The 21,787-nt window shown below is 38.8% G+C and overlaps 1 protein-coding gene across 1 annotated transcript in view; it reads right to left on the bottom strand.

Annotated features, from left to right (window-relative positions):
- Positions 1-919: 919 nt before the first annotated feature.
- Positions 920-21,787, bottom strand: part of CRTAP (cartilage associated protein) — a 76,392-nt gene continuing 55,524 nt past the window's right edge. The window contains exon 10 of the mRNA XM_074195217.1: positions 920-3,141. Coding sequence (XP_074051318.1) covers positions 3,088-3,141 — 54 coding nt within the window. The 3' untranslated portion in view covers positions 920-3,087. The remainder of the gene's footprint in view (positions 3,142-21,787) is intronic.

Genomic DNA, 21,787 nt, shown 5'->3' with positions numbered 1-21,787 from the left:
GATAGGGATAGAGAATAAATGGAATTAAAAGCAAAGATCTAAGGAGCTGAGGGAAGGAATACCCTAACTATGTCTTAGAGGGTTTAGATGAGGGTGGGGGTACGCACTAAATATTTCTCAGATGAATTATCTAAACAGTTTTCCTAAATACTCAAGGCATCTTACTGGGCTATGTAGAGTCCTCTTTCCCTCTCTGTCCCTTTCCCACTGAGTTCAAAAGGTAAATTGCGTGAGTTAAGGAAGAGTCCCAGCCGTGAGTGTGGAGAAAAAAACAATCTGTCCCTCTCTGGGGAGCTGCCGTCTCTCCCAGTAGGAAATCATATTTTCCTTATTCATCATCAGGCTTGATTGTCTATTAGGAGGCTGAGTTGATGTGAAAAATATGCTTTATTAACAATGTCAACAATAAAAACATTAATTCATCAGACCACAGAGCTGTAAACTGAACCCCACTGGCTTCCCCAAGAGCCATGTGTCTGGCCAAGCAATTATCACTGGTCCATCACTGGGAAAAGAAGATGCTCAAAGCTTTAAACTCTTTTTAGGAAACTGGGTCAGTTAATGGTAGACTTTTAATTTAATAGTCTGTGGAAGGTTTTCCCAATCCACTCTCCTTTCTAAAGTATCAGAGGACTTACTGACTTCAAAGAAAGCAAAATAAATAAAGCCAACAGAGGAATATATAAGCAGAGTTGCAAAGCTGAATTCAACCTGCTAATTGTACACTAAACAAAAATTTAAGAAAGAACTGAACATTTAGCATCACTCTTTGGTCAATCCTAACCCAGTGGTTAGGAATGGAATTCTTTCTTTTGGGTAGATCAGGCAGGTATGTAAAGGAAGGTTTGTGATGGGGATCCTGCTCAGGTTTCAGTTTCTCTTGATGGTCCGTGAAATCTCTCCAAATTCTGAGATTGTATGATTTTAAAATTATTTCAATGACAAACCTCCCTTCATCCTGAGATTATCTTTAGCTCAAAGATACATATTTTATGTATTGGAGAATGTTGACTCTTCAAAGTAGGCAAAAGAATTTAACTATTTGGGTGACCAAATAAACCTTATTTTGCAACCCATCTCTAGAAGGCTAATGTCTCCAGGGAAGGATGGCAGAATGGAAAAAAATTCAGAAGACCTGGATATAAATGGTCAAACCACAACTTCTCGGGATTTAATTTTTCCCCTCTAAAATAAGGCAATGACCCATTGATTGGAGAATGATAAACAAATGAAGGTATATTTATGAAAGAAATACAAATATGATGAATTCAGAGAAGCATGAGAAAATAACAATGTTGATGCAGAGAGAAAGTAACAGAACAAGGAAAACAGAATCAATAACTTCAACAATTTAAACATGAAGAAAATAAAACAGAATTCTGTGCAATTAGAATGACCAAGGTTGGCCCTACAGAAGATTTGAGAAAACATTCTTTTTCAACAGAGTTGGATGCCTAGACTCTCATGTCATGTCAATCATGGTTGATATTGTCTGGTTTTTGAGGAGCACATTTTTTTTCTGTCTTTTGGAGCTTGTTACAAAGGGATGGCTCACTGGGTAGGGAAGTGGAGAAGATCCCATTCAGAAATTAGGGTGGATTTTAAAAAGCTACCAATGCAAACAAGATTAAGAAAAATAAATAAATGGTATTGAATAATTTCCAAGGTTATATCTGACTCTAAATACTGTGAATCAATGGGATTGAATCTCTTTTCATGTGGAAAGTGATTAACCAAGACTTGCTTCATTAGAGAAAAGAGTCCATATTGAATTTTTTCCATCTGAAGTTACTATTTATCATATAACATATAAGCACTGGTTTCACTGGTACAGGGATTTTTCAAATGAGGAAACTCCCCCTACTAATGCAGTAATTTCTTACAACAGCCATGAGGCACACTGGATAGCATATTAGGCTTAAGGTTATAAGGACCTGAGTTCAAATTTGGCTTCAGACTAACTTTGTGACCCTAGGCAAGTCATTTAATCTTTGCCTGCCTCGGTTTCCTCAACTATAAAATAGACATGATAATAATAGCACCTGTGTCACAGAGTTGTTGAGAGGATCAAATAAAATAATATCTATTAAGTGCTGCACAGGATCTGAATCAGAAGAGGCGCTTAATAAGTACTTATTTTCCTTCCATTCTTTGTAATTCATGGTCTCAGTTTTTGCAACACTGAGCCATTAAGTGATTTGCACAGGGTCACCTAGCCAGTCAGTGTTGGAAGGTAGGTCTTGAACACAGATCTGGTTTCAAGGCCAGGTTGCTATCTTATGTCATGACTCCTCATGAATTCATGTCATGGCATAACTCTGTATTGTTTTCACTACCAGAGGAACCTTCTCCCCTTGATTCTTCAACCCATTCTGTAGCTTCTATCCCTACAGAGTTTTGCTGCACCCATAGGAACTACTTCTTGAAATCAGAAGAGAAAGAGGACAGGAGATAATAAAGGTAAAAAAATAAGAAAAAACACCAGAGTTGGTGTTCCTAGAGTTAGTGTTACCTTCTTACAAGGATACAGGTTACCATCATAAAAACTTTTAAATAAACCTTAGAAAACACATGTAGAGAGGCACAATGTCCACCTCCCTTAACTAAAGACCTTTGGTTTGGTTTTGTAGAGGTTGGTATCAGGTACAAAATGGCGAGCCTTGGAGAGTCTTCCTTCTCCACCTCCACCATTCTCCCACTCTACAACCTCTCCAAGCATTCTGAAAACTAGGACACACAAATTCAATGACACAGAGAGAAAGTTTTCATGACTGTCTCTCTTTTAGGGGAGGGTGACTGTTTTCATGAAGAAGATTACATCTTTGGAGAAGCTAAGCAAGGAGACCAAAGTTGAGGACCACTCTTCAGTCAGACATGGATGATGGAGAGAAGGTACAGAGAGGAAGGATTGGCCTCCCAAGTATTGAGAGATCAAAACAGATGCTCTCCCTCTATGCCACAGCTCAAAGGGGAGGCTTTGAGGTATCATGAACCTGAGCAAAGGGGAAAAAAAGAAGAACCACAGTGGGCCTTGTGCTTCTTGGGGAAATGTCCACGTTGCTCCGGAATTCCTTTGGTTTGTTTCAATTAACTGCCTCCTTCCTCCTCCAGGAGTTCATCCAAGTATTCAACAACTTCTCCCTACAAGAATCAGAAGAATAATTTATCCAGTGATTACACAACAGAAGTAAAGAGCTGTTAAGATGTGAATATTCTGATGATCAATGACAATCAGGAGTTCAGAAAGACAATAAAGCAAGCTTCTCATTTAGTGGATATCTTCTGCTGCAGTGAGAACTTTGAGGTTGGGTGAAGCAACCCTATGATTCTATCCCTTCTGTCAAGGCCTCCACCCAAATTGTTTATGAAACGCAGAAGGCCAAGCAGTGGATGTGGTCACTACTTGTTGGAGTATTTATGTATTTCTTAACTACTTATCATGATTGCATCCTTGCTACCATTTTTATCAGGTTCCTAATTTTTAATATATCAATGATGAAGGTGAGTATCATAATCATGCTCCAATCGCATTTTTCACATAAGCACTGTGTTTTTTTATTGCTTTTTTTCACCTAATGGTGCTTTGAAGGGGGAACAATTATACTGAGTTAGAGTAGCACTGTCTGAACTTCTTCATAGTGGATAGCAAACCAACCATGGATTGAGGACAAGCTCAGTGGAATCCTTCCTCTGATTATAGAGGTGGAACAAGTATCTCAATACCCCAGGCAACTTTCTAAGACCATCAGTGGAAAAGAAGGTTGTGGACCTTTATCGGTACAGAGTTTTCTTTTCAAGGAATTTCATATTTAAAAACCCACAAATCTTTATGATTCTATTTTGGGACTTCCTTGAAAAAGATACTTCTGCAGTTCATTTTACAGATGAGAAACTGAGGCAAATTGAGTTTAGTGACTCATCCTGAGTCACATAGCTAAGAAGTATCAAAGACCAAATTTAAACCCTTGAAGATGACAATCCCTATTTTTACACTTATTTGTTACAAATGCTTCTTTTTTGGTTGAGAGGGGGGTCATGTGAGGATAGAGATGGAGTAGGAGGAGGAAGAAGGGATAAAAGAAAATAATATCATGGAGTAGCTAGGTGGCACAGTGGATAGAGCACCGACGCTGGAGTCAGGAGGACCTGAGTTCAAATCTGGCCTAAGACACTTAATAATTACCTCTTAACCCCTATTTGCCTTGCCAAAAAAAAAAATCCTAAAAAAAAAAAGAATATCAGTGAAATATATCAAAATATTCAGGTATGTGGTAGAATTTAGAATGCCTTTTTTTAATCAACATTTAGAAAAAGATGGTCTAACTTTTACTCCATAATGTTGGCCTTATCACAATGATGGAAACTACAATATGACAGGGCTAGAATGTAACCCTGGAAAAACGACTTTCTTCTCTCACCTGACTACAACCCAAGATCCAACAGGCAATCACAGTATTAAAGGGTGAAGACTCTTAGGGACAATTTTATAACCTTCATCCTGGAATGGGTGCTGACTGCTCACCTGCTTCTAGATGTTCATTTAAGATTCCAAAATGGCTCTGCCCACCATATAAAGAGACAGAAAGTGCCATGGAAGGACAGTTTGAAAGTTAGATGATGTAGGTTCAAATCTAGGCTCTGACTTTATACAGTAAGAGTTTAATAAATGCTTTTTAAAAATTCATTTGGTCATTCAATAAGCATTTACATGTTTAATGGGCTTTTCACCCTCCCAACCTTGAAGGACCTCATCCCCAGTGAGTTCAAAATGGAACTGTTCTAAGAGTCATAATGCTAAGGACACTGGTTTACACAAGGGAATTAAACAGATCAGTTCATTTCCAGGGTCACACAAAAATGGTCTGAGGTGTTGAGACAGGCAGTTTCGTAGGCCCATAACTCTAGAGGTTCAGAGACTCAAGTCATTAAATCAAACTTTCTCTTCTTAAGGAATGAGGAAACTGAGACCCGAGGAAATGAAATGGCACATGCAGTCACACATAGAGAGCATCTGAGGCAGAATTTGAACCTGCCGATGCTTTTTCTACTATACCACTAAACCACTTGGACTTTTCTCAGCTGTAAAAAGAGGGGTTTGGGTAAGAGGACCTTTGAGGTTCTAGATTTCTATTCCTATTTCATAATTTCCTTTCCTTGCTTTGGTTTGCATAAATGTTCCCTCAATCCCTCCTGTTTATAGCCTCTCCACAAACCCCACATTGTCTTTTATGGCAAAGAATGAGGACAGAGGTTCCCCCAAGAAGCTTCATCCTTCTCTCTTCTTCCTTTCTCCCTATTTGGCTCTAGAAGCCTTTTCCCTCTCTCTGTTCAGACCTGAGGAGTTCAGGGCAAACCCCACTGTGGTTGCCTGACCTCCTAGGGACAAACAGCAATCCAGAAGAATTTCCCACAGTCTGACACTCAAAAAACAAGGGCCCATCAGCTTCTTTCAAGTTTTTAATGCACGGCTTCATAAAAATGTTGCCCTGACCTTGGGGAGCATTTTGAGATTTTAGAGCAATTTAGAAATCTAGTGTAATTACAAGTAATAAAGGAGGCTATTAATTTTTTACTAAATGTTTCTACTGTGCCATTCCTGAGATTAGGAAAAATTAAATTTATAAGTGTGGAAGGCAATTGCTTGTAAAAGCCAAGTCATTGAAGAGGCTGAAAGTCAATGTGGGAGCCCAGCTGGATCTGCAGTTAGGGAATCTGGGTTGATGTCCCAGCTCTGCCACAAATTAGCAGGGTAGTCGCAAACAAGGGGCTTTAAATGCCAGTCCCTCAGTCTTCTCCTCTCTAAAATAAGGATTCAAGGCTAAGTCAGGAATTCATCTTTGTGTGTGTGTGTGTGTGTGTGTGTGTGTGTGTGTGTGTGTGTGTGTGTATGTGCCTTTTCATTGTCTGATGAAGCCTATTCTCGGAATAATTTGTATTTGTCTTTGCTTGCTAAGACTTAGTCACCCTCTCTCACTCAGCATTTGACCTGCCTCGTTGGGGCACCATATTGTTTCCAGACTAGTTCAAATACCCATTTGGCTTAAGAAAAACCTCATCTCAAAACTCCTAAGCCCAAGCGACCCACCAGCCTCAGCCTCTTCTGTTAGAGAGGTCACAAATATAAGCTACCATGACCAGCTCAGAATAAGGACTTCTAATAAGATTCATAGCATCACAAAAGAAACCAATTATACTGCAACAGAGAGCAAAAGATGAAAACAAACAAGTTCATGGACTCCAGGTAAAGAACAGCTGACTGATTATCTCTAAGATCCCTCCAACTTTGCATGATACTAAAGTGTGCTCTTCATTTTTCTTATAATGGGAATGATATTTATATTACTTATCCCCCTATTCCCATCCTAGCTCTATTTCTGACTTCCCGAACTTTAACATCATGTGGCAATCTCACCCTGATAATTCCCTTGGGCCTCGGGGCCTCGAGCCTCCTCAACCTGTAATATTAAACCTCTCCTGTAGCCTCCTCACTCTGGAACATTCTACCACAAACTGGCCCTTTTTCCCCCAGGGGAATCCTTCTCCAAGCTGCCATTTTGAAGAGGACACAGCCCAACCAGTCTTCATTCTCCTCTCAGTTGTGCTTCAGTCTTTCTGGATATTATCCCCATGGCCAACGAGGCCATCTTGTGTTGTCTTTCCTTGAGAGAATGTAAGCCCCTTTACCTTATTCTTCTTGGATTTTTTTTTGGCAGGGGAAGTCTGTGATTTCTTTCATAATATGAATTATTTAGAAATACGTTTTGCCTGACTCCTCTCTCTCTCTCTCTCTCTCTCTCTCTCTCTCTCTCTCTCTCTCTCTCTTTCTCTCTCTCTCTCTCTCTCTCTCTCTCTCTATATATATATATATATATATATATATATATATATATAAACACACATATATATACATATATATATATACAGAAATATATATATATATATATATATATATATATATATATATACATATAACCTATATCAAATTCCTTGCCTTCTCAATGAAGGGGAAATGGAGGGAGGGAGAGGATTTGGAACTTAATTTTTTAAAATGAATATTGAAATATTTTACATGTAATTTGGAAATTTTTCTTTAGATTTTTCAAGGCAATGGGGTTAAGTGGCTTGCCCAAGGTCACATGGCTAGGTAATTATTAAGTGTCTGAGGTTGAATTTGAACCCAGGTACTCCTGACTCCAAGGGCCGTGCTCTATCCACTGGGTCACCTAGCTGCCCTGGAAAATTTTTTAAAAGAATGAAGGCAGGGGTTGTCTTTCTTATTGCTTGTATAAAGAATTCCATTGTTTAGGGAATGGTACATAGTAAGCCATTAATTAATGCTTGTTGCCTTGTTGCCTCCCCCCCCAAGACCCTCTCTCTATCCATAAAAAATAAACAACAAAAAAAATTAATCATGAAAAATGTGCATTGTAAACCTTAAAGCACTGTTTACATGTGCTGATATAATCTTTTGGAGGACCTCAGAAGGAAAATGCAGATGGCAGCTCCTTTTAGTTAAGGGTGGCCACTGTTCCTGGGCTTAGCATTACCTCCCAGCTCTCTGAGCCCCTGCAGAGAAAACATCTGCAGCCCTTGAAGTCACTAGCTTGTACAAGAGGAAGGTTTATTTGGCTCTCAGCCCTCTTTGAAACATTTAAACAATACATGAATAAAAGTATGAGGAGTAGAAACATAGCTAGTCCTTTCAAAGACTTTATCTTGATCATAAATAGGAGAAACTGTGTGTGTGTGTGTGTGTGTGTGTGTGTGTGTGTGTGTGTGTGTGCCTATGCCATTTCTTTGGATTCCTCTTCCTGATGAAAGATTCAGGTTCCTTAGTTAGAGATTATAAACCAGGCAATGATAAACCAGGTAATGATTATTTGCTTAGTAACTATCAAGTTCAGCATTCAAATACTAAAATAGTGTCAAAGAGTGGGTGTGGAGTCCAGTTAAGACTAGAGGGCAAAGTCTTGTCATTGTTAACAGTCCAACCACATGTCTGGCCTTTCCTGTGTAGATATTCCCAGGCAAAATCTGAGAAGGACTTTGTCCTAAACCAGACATTTCTGCACAATCTCTAAAGATGCACTGTTCAGCTAAATCATATGACTGCCATAACAAAAGAATCAGATTTTCAGTAGGCCTGCCATGGAAACTTGTTGGTGGTGATGATGATGATGATGTGATTCCATGACAAGCACTTGAACTGGACTTGAGTGAGGGGGAGCTGTGCTAAGTCACCAGTCACACTTTTCTTTTCCAGAGCCATCTGGATCCAGTGGCCAGGTATGAATCAAGAAGACTGGAGATGGCCCTGGGTGTGAGGCAGTCAGGGTTCAGTGACTAGTCCAAGATCACTCAGCTAGCTTATCGTTAACCTTTAAAATTATAAGAACCTTAAAACATACAATTAAAATAAACATAACAACAAAAATAAAAATGGATTAGACTTGAAGTTTTTTTTTTTAGGTTTTTTTGTAAGGCAAACAGGGTTAAGTGGCTTGCCCAAGGCCACACAGCTAGGTAATTATTAAGTGTCTGAGACCGGATTTGAACCCAGGTACTCCTGACTCCAGGGCCGGTGCTTTATCCACTATGCCACCTAGCTGCCCCAAACTTGAAGTTTTATTATCTGGGAATTACAATTACTGCTACTCTTATGTGGAGACCATTCTAGTAAGATCACACCCAGCTGAAGGAGATCAGAAAATTTATTCAGTAACAAGGAGAGGGGAATAGAATATACATAACAAGAGTAGACAAAACCATAAACTTGCCTGGAGATCATTCTATTAAATATCCAAGAAAACCATTCTTCTACAATGCTATTTTGCCTAAGGAAAGTAACCTTTTTTTTTTTTTGAGTTTAAGGGTTGGGATACCAAGGCAAGCATTCTTGGGGTGGGGGTGCTAGGCAATAGGTGGCTTACACAAGGTCACACAGCTAGGTAATTAATTATTAAGTGTCTGAGGTTGTATTTGAACTCATATCCTCCTGACTCCAGAGTCAGTAACCTAGTTACCCCTAACAAGCATTCTTTTCAAAGTTGAAGGAGGTAAATAAATAAGAAAGGAGGCAATTAGGTGGCAGTGGATAGAGCATTGGTCCTGGCATCAAGGAGGTCCTGAATTAAAATGTGACCTCAGACACTTAATAATTACCTAGCTGTGTGGTCCTGGGTAAGTCACTTAACCCCATTACCCCATTGCAAATAAATAAATAAGTAAAAAAATAATAAATGGATAGAGCGAGTCTAAGAAGGCCATATCCCATTCCTCACAATAGCTGAGAAACATCAAAATATCAACCAGGAATGGTTGTAAAAGCTTAATTATCATACTTTGACAGTGTCAAGTACCTGAGGTCAGATTTGAGAAGGAAGGACAAATGTCATGTTGACATTTAATAAATACTGACTGAATATACACTTTACTCAAAGCAAGGGGCAACTAGATGGCTCAATGGCTAGAGTTTGGGTCTGGATTCAGGAAGACTGAATTTAATTCCAACTTCAGACATTTACTAGCTGTGGCAAATGGCTTAATCTCTGTTTATTAAATGAAACCTTGGCTAACTGTGTGACCCTGGACAAATCACTTAATCTCTATGAGCTTGGTGTGAAAACTCTACCAATATAAACCCCAATGGGCAATTTAGCCTTGATCAAGGATCTTAGAGAATCTACTGAGTCACTGAGAAATTAGTATCCCTACTGTTGTTCATTCCTGTGTTGCTCGTGACCCCATTTGAGATTTTCTTGGCAGAGTTACTGGAATGATTTACCATTTCCTTCTCCAGATCATTTTACAAATGAGGAAACTGAGTGAAGTGACTTGTCCAGGGTCACACAGCTAGAAAGTGTCTGAGGTTCTGACGGCAGGCCAGGCAGGCTGTCCACCATGCTATCTAGCTGCCCAGGATGTGTCCTAAATAGCACTAGATCTCAGATCTTCCAGTCTACTAAGTCAACTCTCCATCCAAAATGAGAGATACACTGTCTCTCAGGCTGAATGTTCAATTGATAATGCCATTTCCTTAAGTGAAATACATGAATTCAATGTAATGCCTTTTTACTATCCTACAAGAAACAATGAACATAAAGACTTCAGAGAAGTATAGGAAGATTTATAAAATCTAATGTAGAATCAAGTAAGCAGACACAGGAAGTAATGTAATAACAGACACAAAAATGACAACAATGTAAATGAGAAGAACAAGAAGCAAAAGGAATTGAAGGCTATGTATTTCAAATTACCAATAAGAAATGATGAGAAAATGTGCCTTCCCATTTGGGGGGGGGGGCTGAGGTAAGGAGCACTGCATACACTGACAGGCTCAGTCTTACTGAACTGCTTGCTTATTCTTTGCTACAAGCAATGGTCTACTGGGAAGGGAAGAGGAATATATTTGGAAATAAAGGGGACATAAAAACAAAAGATAAAAAGGAAAAAGAAAAAATTGTAATCAGGAAAAATAAAATATTCAAAGGAAAAAATGAATTCAACATTCAATTTTTAATTTAAAAAATTACTGTTACTTATTTTTTCTGGCCCAGATAAATGACTGTTCCCTACCCTTTGTCAGACTGGCTGCCTTTGCCAAATTCCTCAGGTAGCCAATAACAACTGGGTGACATTTGTTCCTATAAACTCATCTTGCACTGATTGCAGAACCTACCCTGGGGCATGCTCACACCCAGCCAGATCTGAGGCAGGTATAGATTGATTAGGTCAAGGTTTAGGGGAGAAGCAAGGCCCTGTAATTTGCCTTGCTGGGGCTTTGGAGATCCATCTAGAGAGCTAGTCTCCCTCCCTCCTTCCCCTGCCCAAGGCTAATGTTTAGGATCTGTTCATGTTCTAGGTCTCAAGTATAATTAACACCTATACTCCACACACACCCATACACACATGAAAGCATTTACACATGGAAACTTTACAAGATAGTGAGTGGGTTAGTCTCCCTCAACGTCACTTGGTGGAGAAAGTGGCCCAACTGTCAAACAGAGAGCTAAGAATAAACAGTTGTATCATCAGCCTTGCACCCCCCCCCCCCAGCATGGCAAACCATCAACTCTTGGTGTGGAATGTGGACCTGAGCCTCAGAAGCATTCTGCATGGAGGAGATAGACAAATATTTTCTCAGTGCTCATTCCAAGGAAACAACCGCCCTCTACACGTACCTAACCGTTTCATGCTGCTCCGAAGGCCAACAGATTTGGGAAGCACTGGTCCCCGAGGAAAAGATGTGAGCCAGGATCACCAATGCCAGTTTGTTTCCTGATGTGAAAGCTTCCAGGTCTTTTTAAATTTTTTTTCCTGTAACTGATCCCAGGATGGAGAGCTCTTAACTGCCGCCTCCTTACTTCCACCCTTCTCCCCCATCCTTGCTTTCCTGGGCCTCTTTCCCATACTTTTAGAAGGGGAGAATTCTTTGCCCTAATAACTGTATCATCATGTTGATGCACAAGAATTTTTAACTCCAAGAATGCCATAGTCATCTGAGTTATTAATTCCAGTCCATGTAGGATTTAGAGCAGAAAAGACTCAGAGGCCATCTAGTTCAATCCCCTCATTTTACAGATGAGGAAATTGAGTCCCAAGAAGGTTACTGTCCAATGACACCGAGGTACCTTGGACTTTTTCTAACTTGCAAGTCTATTTAGTATGCATGTCTATCATGAAACCAAGAGATCTGGATGTGAATCCTTGTTCTACCGTTTTCATTTTGTGACCTTGGGAACTGGATTAGGTGGTTGCCAACATGCCTTCTGCTTCTACGAGTCAGCACCTCTGGAAAACTACATGACTCTTTTTGGATAGATTTTGCATATCCCCAATTGTGGTATTCTGGTTCTAGCCCAGCTGGGGATCTGGTTCTATTAGATAGAGTTATCTATTTAGGTAATTACTGATACCAAAGAATGGCTCTAGACACTGAGGGATGATAACTTGGTTTCCTTCAACCCCAGAAGCACTTTACCTGAAATGGTAAATAATATACAATACTAAGGTTTCAGAAGTATAGTCTCATCTCTCTAAACTTCCCTATAGCAAGTGATCAAGAGAATCTAACATGTAAAGCATTTGCTGTAACCAGCTTCAGGAAGAGTTTCACAACTGGACATCAGTCATGCCAAAACTCTAGCTAGACTATAGATGGGAGTGAAGAGAAAAATCAATTATGCTGAGCCAAGAAGATCATACCAGGCTCATTTGTAAAAATAATTTCTTATCACAATTCAATTTATTTTTATGAGTAAAAGATTCATTACTTGGGGGTTAACTTCATAAGCCTAGTCCTATCATTCAGACTTTTCACTGGAAGATCAAATTCTAAAGTTAAAGCTTAAATGCTTTGGTCACATAATAAGAAAATGGAACTCAATGGAAAAAGACCTTGATGTTGGGGAACCACAGAGGATGAAATGGATAGATGGTGTCATGGTTTGGAAGATAGAGGAAGAAAGCCTGGTGTGCTGTGGTCCATGAGATCACAGGGAGTCAGAAACAACTGAACAACAGCAATAAGTCAAGTCCCTTCTCAAAAATCCTTCAATGGCTTCCCATAGTCTTCTAGTAAAGTTGTCTTCATAATCTGGCATGCAAATTACTCTACATTCTGCAATTATCTATATAAAATCTAGGCTGGTGCCTTTTGGTATTCTACTGAGGAGCAAAAAAAAAAAATCCAATCCAAAAAAGAATTAGAGGGGGGAGGAAGGGTAATGAGTTAAATAATCCCTTGCCTGAGGTTAAAATATATCTATCTACTATGGGTTGATTCTGTTTTATACCTTCTGGATTAGATCAGTCGCTTCCTGTGTTTGGGTAGAAATGGAGATTGCAGCTGGCATGTCTCCACCCTAATAGCAGCTCTCCACAAAGTCCTTCCCCACTTCCTTGAATTCCCATCTCCCCAGGGGACACCAACATAATATCCTTAATCTTGCAGAGACCAAGTCTGAAGCCTCAAGGCCCTGGCCACCTATTCTATCAAGAAAAAATAGTGAAGACTGATGATGATGATGGGGGGTGGAGTGGGTGGTGGTAGAGAAGAGATGGGATGATGTGCTGTCCAATTTCACAGTGGGGTGAGTTCCATTCTAACTATGCATGCCTAGGTCCAACGGTGCATTCTAGAAAACATTTTTATACCCTTTTTCAAACTTCCAAACGAGACATTTAATTTCCTGAGGGCTCTGATGTCTCCAACATCTATGTATAAATTCCCAAGGGCTAGGCCAACTTTTTTTGACCTGTCTTTGCTTAGATGAGTCAATGGGTGTAACTCAGCAATAACAGATTAGCAAGTCAGCAAGTCTTAAGGTAAGAAATTCCAAGAGCTCTAAGACCCGCAAACCAAAGTTTGACTCATCAACCTACAATAGATGTTTGAGAAACCCAAAAAAGAGTAAGAGAGGTTAATGACCAGGGAACCTGGAAAGTACAGCCTTCCATTAGTATGTATATCCAAGAAGACTCACTTTAGTATTGGGGAAATGTGTTTGGGTAAGATGATATGGACAAAACAGCAAAATCACTATTGGACAAAGACCCTATAATAGCCAAGAACCTCAGAGAAATTAAAGTCTTGGTCCAATACTAGAGGATGAGAAGAAAATATCAGAAATAAACTGTGTAAACTCATATCTGAAGATGGTGTTTGTCCTTTGTTTTCAAAGAAGATCATGACATCAGGGAGGTGATGCCATGACAAGCACCCTTACTTTCTCCTCCACAGCCATCTAGGTCCAGTGGCCAGATATGAATCAGGACAACTGGAGACGGCCCTAGATTCAAGGCAATCAGGGTTAAATGATTTGCCCAAAGTCACACAACTAGTAAATGTCTGAGGCTGGATTCGAACTCCTTTCCTCCTATCTCCAAAGTCAGTGCTTTATCCACTGCACCATCTACCCACCCCTGGATACATTTTAGTGTATACTGAACAGAAATCATATGAAACAAAGTGGAATGAAAAGATTGATCACTTTAGCAGATGAAGATATAATTCAGAGATTTCAAAAGGATGGTGATCATACAGAAATGAATATATGACAAAATTAGACACAGGTATTTACCATCAGTGCTTTTCTAATTTGCTGCACTAGTATGTATGTATGTATGTATGTATGTATATCATTATTATTCATATTATCTCTCTGAACCCCCTTGTAACCATATGCAACCATGGCATCACCCCTTTATTCCATGACCATCTGTTTCTCTGCCAATAAGACAATGAAGGTCCCATTTATTCCACCTCTGACTTGAAAGCATAAAGTACCTATATGCTCACCCTTTAGACACCCCATGAAAGTAGAGGGGATACAACCTTTTGACTAAACTAAAATACAATAGGACAGGACTAAAAATACAGCAACAATTACTTAAACATTACCAAGAAGCAGAAATGGAGCTTAAATATTCAAGCAGGATTTTGCAAAGGAAATAATGCATTATAATTGAGATGATCATTAGGACTAGATTTAAAAAAAAGTAAAACATGGAAAGAATGGTAGGAAATTAAAAACCTACACTTAATATTCAGTCATTTCAGTTTCAGGCATGTTCATCTATTCGAGATGCCATTTGGAATTTTCTTGGCAGAAATATCTGAGTGGTTTGCCATTTCCTTCTCCAGTTCATTTTACAAATGTGAAAACTGAGGTCAATAAAATTATGTGACTTACCCAGGATCACACAATCAGTAAATGTCTGTGGCTATTTTTGAACTTGAGGATGAGTCTTTGTGGTTCCTGGTCTGTCATTCTAATGGTATACCACCCAACTGCCCCTAAATTCAGCAATACTTCTAACATTTGCATAGCAGTTTTGGTCAACAGAAGACTTGTCATGAAAAAAACCATGAGACAGTTGGAAAAACATGAATTGCAGTCTTCCCTTGTCCATCAGAGATTTTATTTAAAGATGAGTCATGCTTAATGTGATATCAATGTTTTTGTGTCATATTTGTTCTGATTCTAAATAAATTAAGTACACGTTTAGAATTGCAATATAGATAATTAGTGATTATTGTAATCATAGGCAGCAGTCAGAGGATGGAATGTAGTGGGAACATATATGTTAATTTAGGATGAATAACTCCATTTTTTGAAGTAGACATTTGTTGATTAAGGATTGTTATATAAGTTGTTTTTCCTGACGAAAAAGACTTGAGTAATATAGTTTGGCAATACATCTGTGTCCCCCAGATTTAGTAAACAATTCCTAAAGATATGTATGTCCCCCAAATCTGGCAAATAACAGATTGAAATTTTATTCTGGTTTCAATTGATGGGTTTCCTTTTATCATAAGCTTAGATGATCAATTACTAATCAGAAATATGGAACTTATAAATTTCCTTAGTCAAAACCAACAAAACCCATCAGTCAGTTATTAGTTGATTTTTGAAAAGTGCCTAGTGCATACCAAATACAGACAAAATCACTTCAAGATAATTTGGCAGTGAGGGAGGGAAGATAGAACAGGGAAGGCTGAATGTAAAGGATGGCCCTTGAGCTGATTTTTGAAGGGAACAGGGGCCATCATTTTCTCTTCTTGCATTCAGGTGTATGGGCAAACCAATCTCTAGATGCCTATGGAGCTTAGTCAAAGAAGGGGTAACAGGGAATATCAACTCAACTCAATTCAACTCATCTCAACCCTATTCAATCTAATAAGGAATCCTGAAGATCTATTGAAACATTATAGGATAAAATTGAGCTCTTAAGTCATATGTGATCCAGAACAATTGGCTCTCTATTTCCAGATCTCATTACCCCAGCTTTTCTCTACCTTCTCTACCTACAACTGCAGGAAGAAAACAGCCAATACAATGTTGTAAATAATACTAATATATCACAATGTGCTTTCAGACTTATCAAGTGCTTTCTTGTCAAATGATATAAAATTAGAATATGAGAAGACCCCATCCCATCTCTCACTTCTTTGTGGAGTTGGCAGCATATAGATATAGACTGGAATGGGGTTTGTGATTTCATTGGCACAGGGAATCATCAATGAAAAAAACAAGCACCTTTTTTTTTTTAGTCTTAGTTGTTTAGAGTCTCAAGAAGATACTTGCCCAAGGTGACATAGTCTATATAATAAAGAACAAAACTCAAAAAACCTGATCTTCTTGGCTTTAGACCAGTTGTCTATCTACTGTTCCCCCTTTTTAACTAAACCTGTCTCTCATGGGCATGGGAATGGTGCAAATAACATCAGAGTTTTTTCTGAATCTTTTTTTTTCTTTGTTATAAGGAATGATTCTCTGGCATCAGGAAAGGAAAATGTAGGTGATGTCAAAACAGAAGATATAGATAAAATTTATTTTAAAATGTTAAAGAAATTAAATGCTTTTCTCACCAAAAAAACTTTGTGAAGTAGAAAGTTCATTTTATAGAGAAGGAAACTGAGGCATGAGGGTTCAATGAATTAGCTATGTGAAGCTAAATTTCAAAATTGGGGCTCTTGATTCTGAATTTAAGATTCTTTCTCTGACTGTATTTTTCTAATTGTTGTGTTACCATTGAAGACAAATACATGAGCTCCCCCCTGCAACACACACACACACACACACACACACACACACACACACACACACACACAAATAGAAAATAAGCATCAAGAGGAAAGTAGCCCAGCTTAAGGCAAGATCCTTAAAATTCCCAGGAAATTAATTTCTGGAGATGAGGCTTTATGACTTGCTGAAGATTTGACTAGTGACAAATCTAGAACTAGAATCCAGATCACTGCATCACTTATCATATGCTCTTCCCTATCACTGCTAATGATAAGTACCTAAGGCCATGAGATCAGGGACCTAGAAAATGCTTAAAGGCAGAAGCCAACTTAGAATTTACCAAGTCCAAGACCCTCTTTTTTTTTTTTTGCAAGGTAATTGGGGCTAAGTGACCTGCCCAAGGTCACACAGCTAGTCAGTTTCAAGTATCTGAGGCTGGATTTGAACTCAAGTCCTCCTGACCCCAGGACCAGTCTTCAGGACAAGTCTCTTTGCATCTCAAAACCCTCATCTATAAGTAGAGAAACTGAGGCCCAGAGAAGATTAGAGATTTGCTGAAGGTAACATTTGTTGTAAGTACAAGAGTCAAGTTTTGATATAAGTCCTCTGATTCTACACCCAATGTCTTTCTCCTGTTCATTTAACAAAAACAAAAACAACAGATTTAGGGCAGGGCTAGGCTGAGTCAGTTCATACCAACTGACAAGACTGTGAGTATTTGCATCTCAGAACTTGGCAAACACTTTAGATCAGAGCTTGATTTATTTTGTTGATTGTCCAGACTTAAGAAAGTAATGGAAAATATGTCAATAATTTAGATTAAATTTAAAAAGGTGCTGTGCATATTTTTTTAAGGAAAGTAAGTTGTTAAATAGTTACCAACGCATCCTACAGAATAACATAGTAAACACTTATTAAGTATTAAAAGTATATAAGGAGATTAAAAACAAAATAATTCTTGCCCTTGAGGAATTTATGTTCTAATTCCAAAGTGGAAGATTTTGAGTTTGAGGGTTTCCCCCCCTTTTAAGGAGACCTGCAATTTCATTGGTATAAGGAAAGTCAAACTGAGAACATCTAAAGACTTTAGATGAAAAGGCCAAAGTCTCCCAATGCATTCAGGGCTATATCTCCAGTTGTCCAGATCCATATCTGGCCACTGGACCCAGGTGGCTCCAGAGGAGAAAGGGAGGCTGGTAACTTAGACCCTTCACTCAAATTCAGTTCATGTGCTCATCATGGCATCACCTCCCTGATATTGTGGACTTCTAGAAGAAAGGAGAAACAATAACAAGGAACCCCCACCACCACCACCAATGTAGGCCAAAATCTGCTTTTCAATCTAGAATTTAATAGAGTTACCTGGGGGCACTGTGAGGTCAAGTGACTTCTCTAAGGTCATGTAGCCAGTATGTGAAGACTTGTCCAGGTTTTCCTGATTCCACCAGCTCTATGTTATGGCATGTGATCTCTCAATTAAAAAGCATGTATAATGGTAAATACAAATTAATTTCAACAAGGAGATACTGAGGGGATCAGGAAATGTCTTATATAGGAGGTAGCACCTGAACTCAGTTATTCAAGAGTCCCCAGTGGAAGGAAGAAGAACATTCCAAAGTGACAGGCTCTGGAAAGATGGGAGATGGAATGGGGCAAATTTGGGAAGTAGCCATGTGGCTGGAATGTAGAGAATGAGAAATCAGTCCAGAAGAAGGTTGGAGCCAAACTGATATGACTGATGAGACCATGTATCTATATCTAAAAAGTGTGCTTTACTGCACACACTCATGTCTGCCCAACGAGGCCATTTTCATAGTTCTTGCCATTGAAAGTACCAACTTCTTTTGACATGTTTTTGGAAAACTTGTCTCAGAGCTCTTAAGTTATTGACTCCCCTTCCCAAATGAAAATTCACTACTGTTCTTTAGTGGGAAGAGAGAAGGGAAAGAGTCAAAGACTGAGAGAGAGAGAGAAGGAAGAGGAAGAGATGGAGGAAGGAGAAAGAACAAGAAGGAAAAGGAAGAAGAAGGAGAAGGGAGAAGGAGAAGAAGAAGAAGGGATTGGGAGAAGGAAGAGGGAGAAGGAAAAGAAAAGAGAAAGAGGAGGAAGAGAAGAAGGAAGAGGAGGAGGAGAAGGAAAACAAAGGGAAAACAAAGAAGGGAAAGGAAGAAAGGAAGGGAGAAGGAGGAGGAGGAGGAGGAGAAGGAGAAAGGAGAGAGGAAATGAGAGAGCCACGAAGAAGAAAAATGAGAAGACAGGGAGGAAAGAGGAGGGCGAGAGAGGAGAAACAGAGAAGAGGAGAGAGGAGGAGGGAATGAGGGAGTTGAAGGGAAGGAATCTAATGATTCCTGAAATAGAACTAGGTTTGGTGCTCATTCTTCACCAAGCAGCACCCTAGTGTGTAATGCACACTATCCCCACCCTAAGGAGGGTGTCTCACCAGCCTGTTAACCAAATAATGTTCCTGCTTCGAATCCAAAGAAAAAAATATTTTGGATGCATTTCAAACCTGTTAATTCTAATTATTTGTCATGAAGGACTATGCATTTATCAGGAAATATCTCCAATAAAACAAGTTAGTAGTATTTGTTTTCTTTATGGCACAAGCCAGAAGAAACACATTTGACACATGAGAAGAGTCTGAAGGCTTCAGAGTAGATAACGAGGTAAAGCTAAGGGAAAAAAAAATAATGACCATTTCCATGTGAAAGCTGTATCTTCTTATAGAATTTCTACCTACTCTTCATGAAATCTAAAATTTACATCTGGACTACATACTACCATTTACTAATTCAGAGAACATTTTAGTTGGCCATAATTTATGACTTATGCAAACAAGAAATTATCCAAACATGCTTTCTCTGTATGTCATTTCCTCTACTCTATTTCAAGTCACAACTGAACTACTAAAGGAAGTTTAAAAATAAAACAACAAATTGTTTATAATGCCCTTCTACTCCTTCAGGACAATGATTCCCATGGAATTGGAATCTTAGAAATTTGTAAGATGGCAGACCTAGCTACAACTTCCTACCATGACTTATAATCACTGTGAAACTTCCTAATAACATTTTCTTGCCTAGAACAGCCAATTTTTTTTTTCCTTCCCAGCCAAGAGGCCCATAAAGCTAACCCCAGTTAAGGTTTTCCAAGATGCCTCATTCCAAAATGTAGAAAGAAAAAAAAAATCTTAGTTGCCTGGAAAATGTTATAAAGAAGTTTCACTGTATTTAACATCTTATTCCTGCCAAGCTGGCTCTAAGGACACAAAGCTGAAAACTCCATCAACATTCTTTAGGTGAGTGAACACCTCTTAAAACAACTAGGAGAGTAGGACAGGACAGACCCATCTAACCAAACAGTCATGGCGTCAGTTGGATGCTGTGTGAACTTGGGTCTGGTTGAGAGTGATGGGAACATGTTGGATTCCTAAAGAGTTCCAATGCATGGACTTGGGCCTAGGGAATTTGCAAATAAGATGTTGGTTTCTTAACATTTAAAGTTCAACCTGACTTGTTCTTTCTCTGGTTAAATCAAAGTCTACAAGTGTTCTGGGGAAACTCCAAATTAACTAATCAAACAGAGGAGTTCTAACCTTTTGTGGGTCATAGTTGCATGTCTTAGTTTCATAGAGTTTGGGGTGATCTGTCCCACTTGACTCCAGAAAGTAGAATCAAGCTCAGTTGATAAGGATAAGCAGATTTAAATCTGGGGTGATAGATTTTCCTTGGTAGAAATCCTTGAGGAATGACCAGATGACACCTCCATAGTAATAATGTATGGGGATTCTAGTTTTGGAAAGGATGAATAGCCAATTCAGATCAAATCTTCCTGATTGAAAATTCTGCAATTCTTTGGGAAAAAAGATCTCTAGCATCTTCAGCTCTTTTTCTTTCTCTGTCTTGAAGTATGGAAACTGGTCTCCTTTATCATTCAGAAAGACTTGCTGAGAAACAGTCCTGGATATGGCATCAGCAGACCTGGGTCTTAATCTGGCCTTTTTTCGTCTGCTTACCTACGTGACCTTGAGTGAATCACATAACTTCTCTGGGCCTCGGTTTTTTCAACTATAAAATGAACAATACTGGACACGATGGTCACTGTGTTTTTTCAGTTCTCTTGCTCTTTCAACAAATGAGGAAGGAGAGCAAGCTTACCATAGGAGTCACCTAACCCCAAATTCCAAGAACTTCTTTGGAATTGCTAAAGAGAACTGAAAACAATTTACAGAAGAAAAGACAATGGCTCAAACTCAGAGAAAAGTCAAGGGAAATAAAACTGAGTATCTTTAAAATGCTATTATAATTTTAAATTCAGCTAAATAGTACAGTGGATAGAATATTGGGTCTGGAGTTAGGATGATTCATTTTCCTGAAAACAAATCTGGCCTCAGAGACTTACTAGCTGTGTGACTCTGGGCAAGTCACTTAAGTTTGTCTCAGTTTCTACATCTGTAAAAAGGATGGGAGAAATGGTAAACCACTCTAGTATCTTTGCCAAGAAAACTCCAAATGAAGGGGCACCTAGGTGGTGTAGTGGATAAAGCACTGGCCTTGGAGTCAGGAGTACCTGGGTTAAAATCTGGTCTCAGACACTTAATAATTACCTAGCTGTGGGGCCTTGGGCAAGCCACTTAACCCCATTTGCCTTGCAAAAACCTAAAAACAAAACAAAAAAAAAAACTCCAAATGAGAGCACAAGGAGATGAGGAGATGGACAAAAATATCTAAAATTCACTATTTTTAGAAGATTAAAAAAAAAAGATGATATTATTCATTCTCAAACAAGCCTATGAAATCAGGGAGGTCATGTCATGAAAAGCAAGTGAATTGGATTTAAGTAAGGGAGTGCTGTGTACAGTCATATAATTTCACGTATGGCCTTGGTTTCTATTTCTTTTTTTTATCCTAAGATTGTCCTTTCATAAAAATACTCAGAAACTCCAGATTTTTTTTTCAGGTCTTCTGCACTTTTCATCTACAGAGAGAATTCAGCGCTGGTATAACTTTCACCAAATTGGAAAATAATTTTTCACATTTTAAAAATATTTCTCCTCATCACCCTGTGAGATAGGTGATAACAATTATTATCTCCATTTTACAGATGAAAAAACTCATCTCTGGAAGATTATGCAATTTGGTTGAGATTTCATCGCTAATCTAGGTCCCTTCCTGTATTACCATCTCTCTCTACAATGGCCACTCTCTTCATAGGTTTCTTTTCCCTTCAATTCCTTACTCAACCTGTTTCTTCACTTC

The sequence above is a fragment of the Macrotis lagotis genome, chromosome 7, assembly GCF_037893015.1.
Source record: "Macrotis lagotis isolate mMagLag1 chromosome 7, bilby.v1.9.chrom.fasta, whole genome shotgun sequence".
Taxonomy (NCBI): Eukaryota; Metazoa; Chordata; class Mammalia; order Peramelemorphia; family Peramelidae; genus Macrotis; species Macrotis lagotis.
The sequence above is the reverse complement of the archived record's forward strand: the minus strand, read 5'-3'. Positions and strand labels throughout refer to the sequence as shown.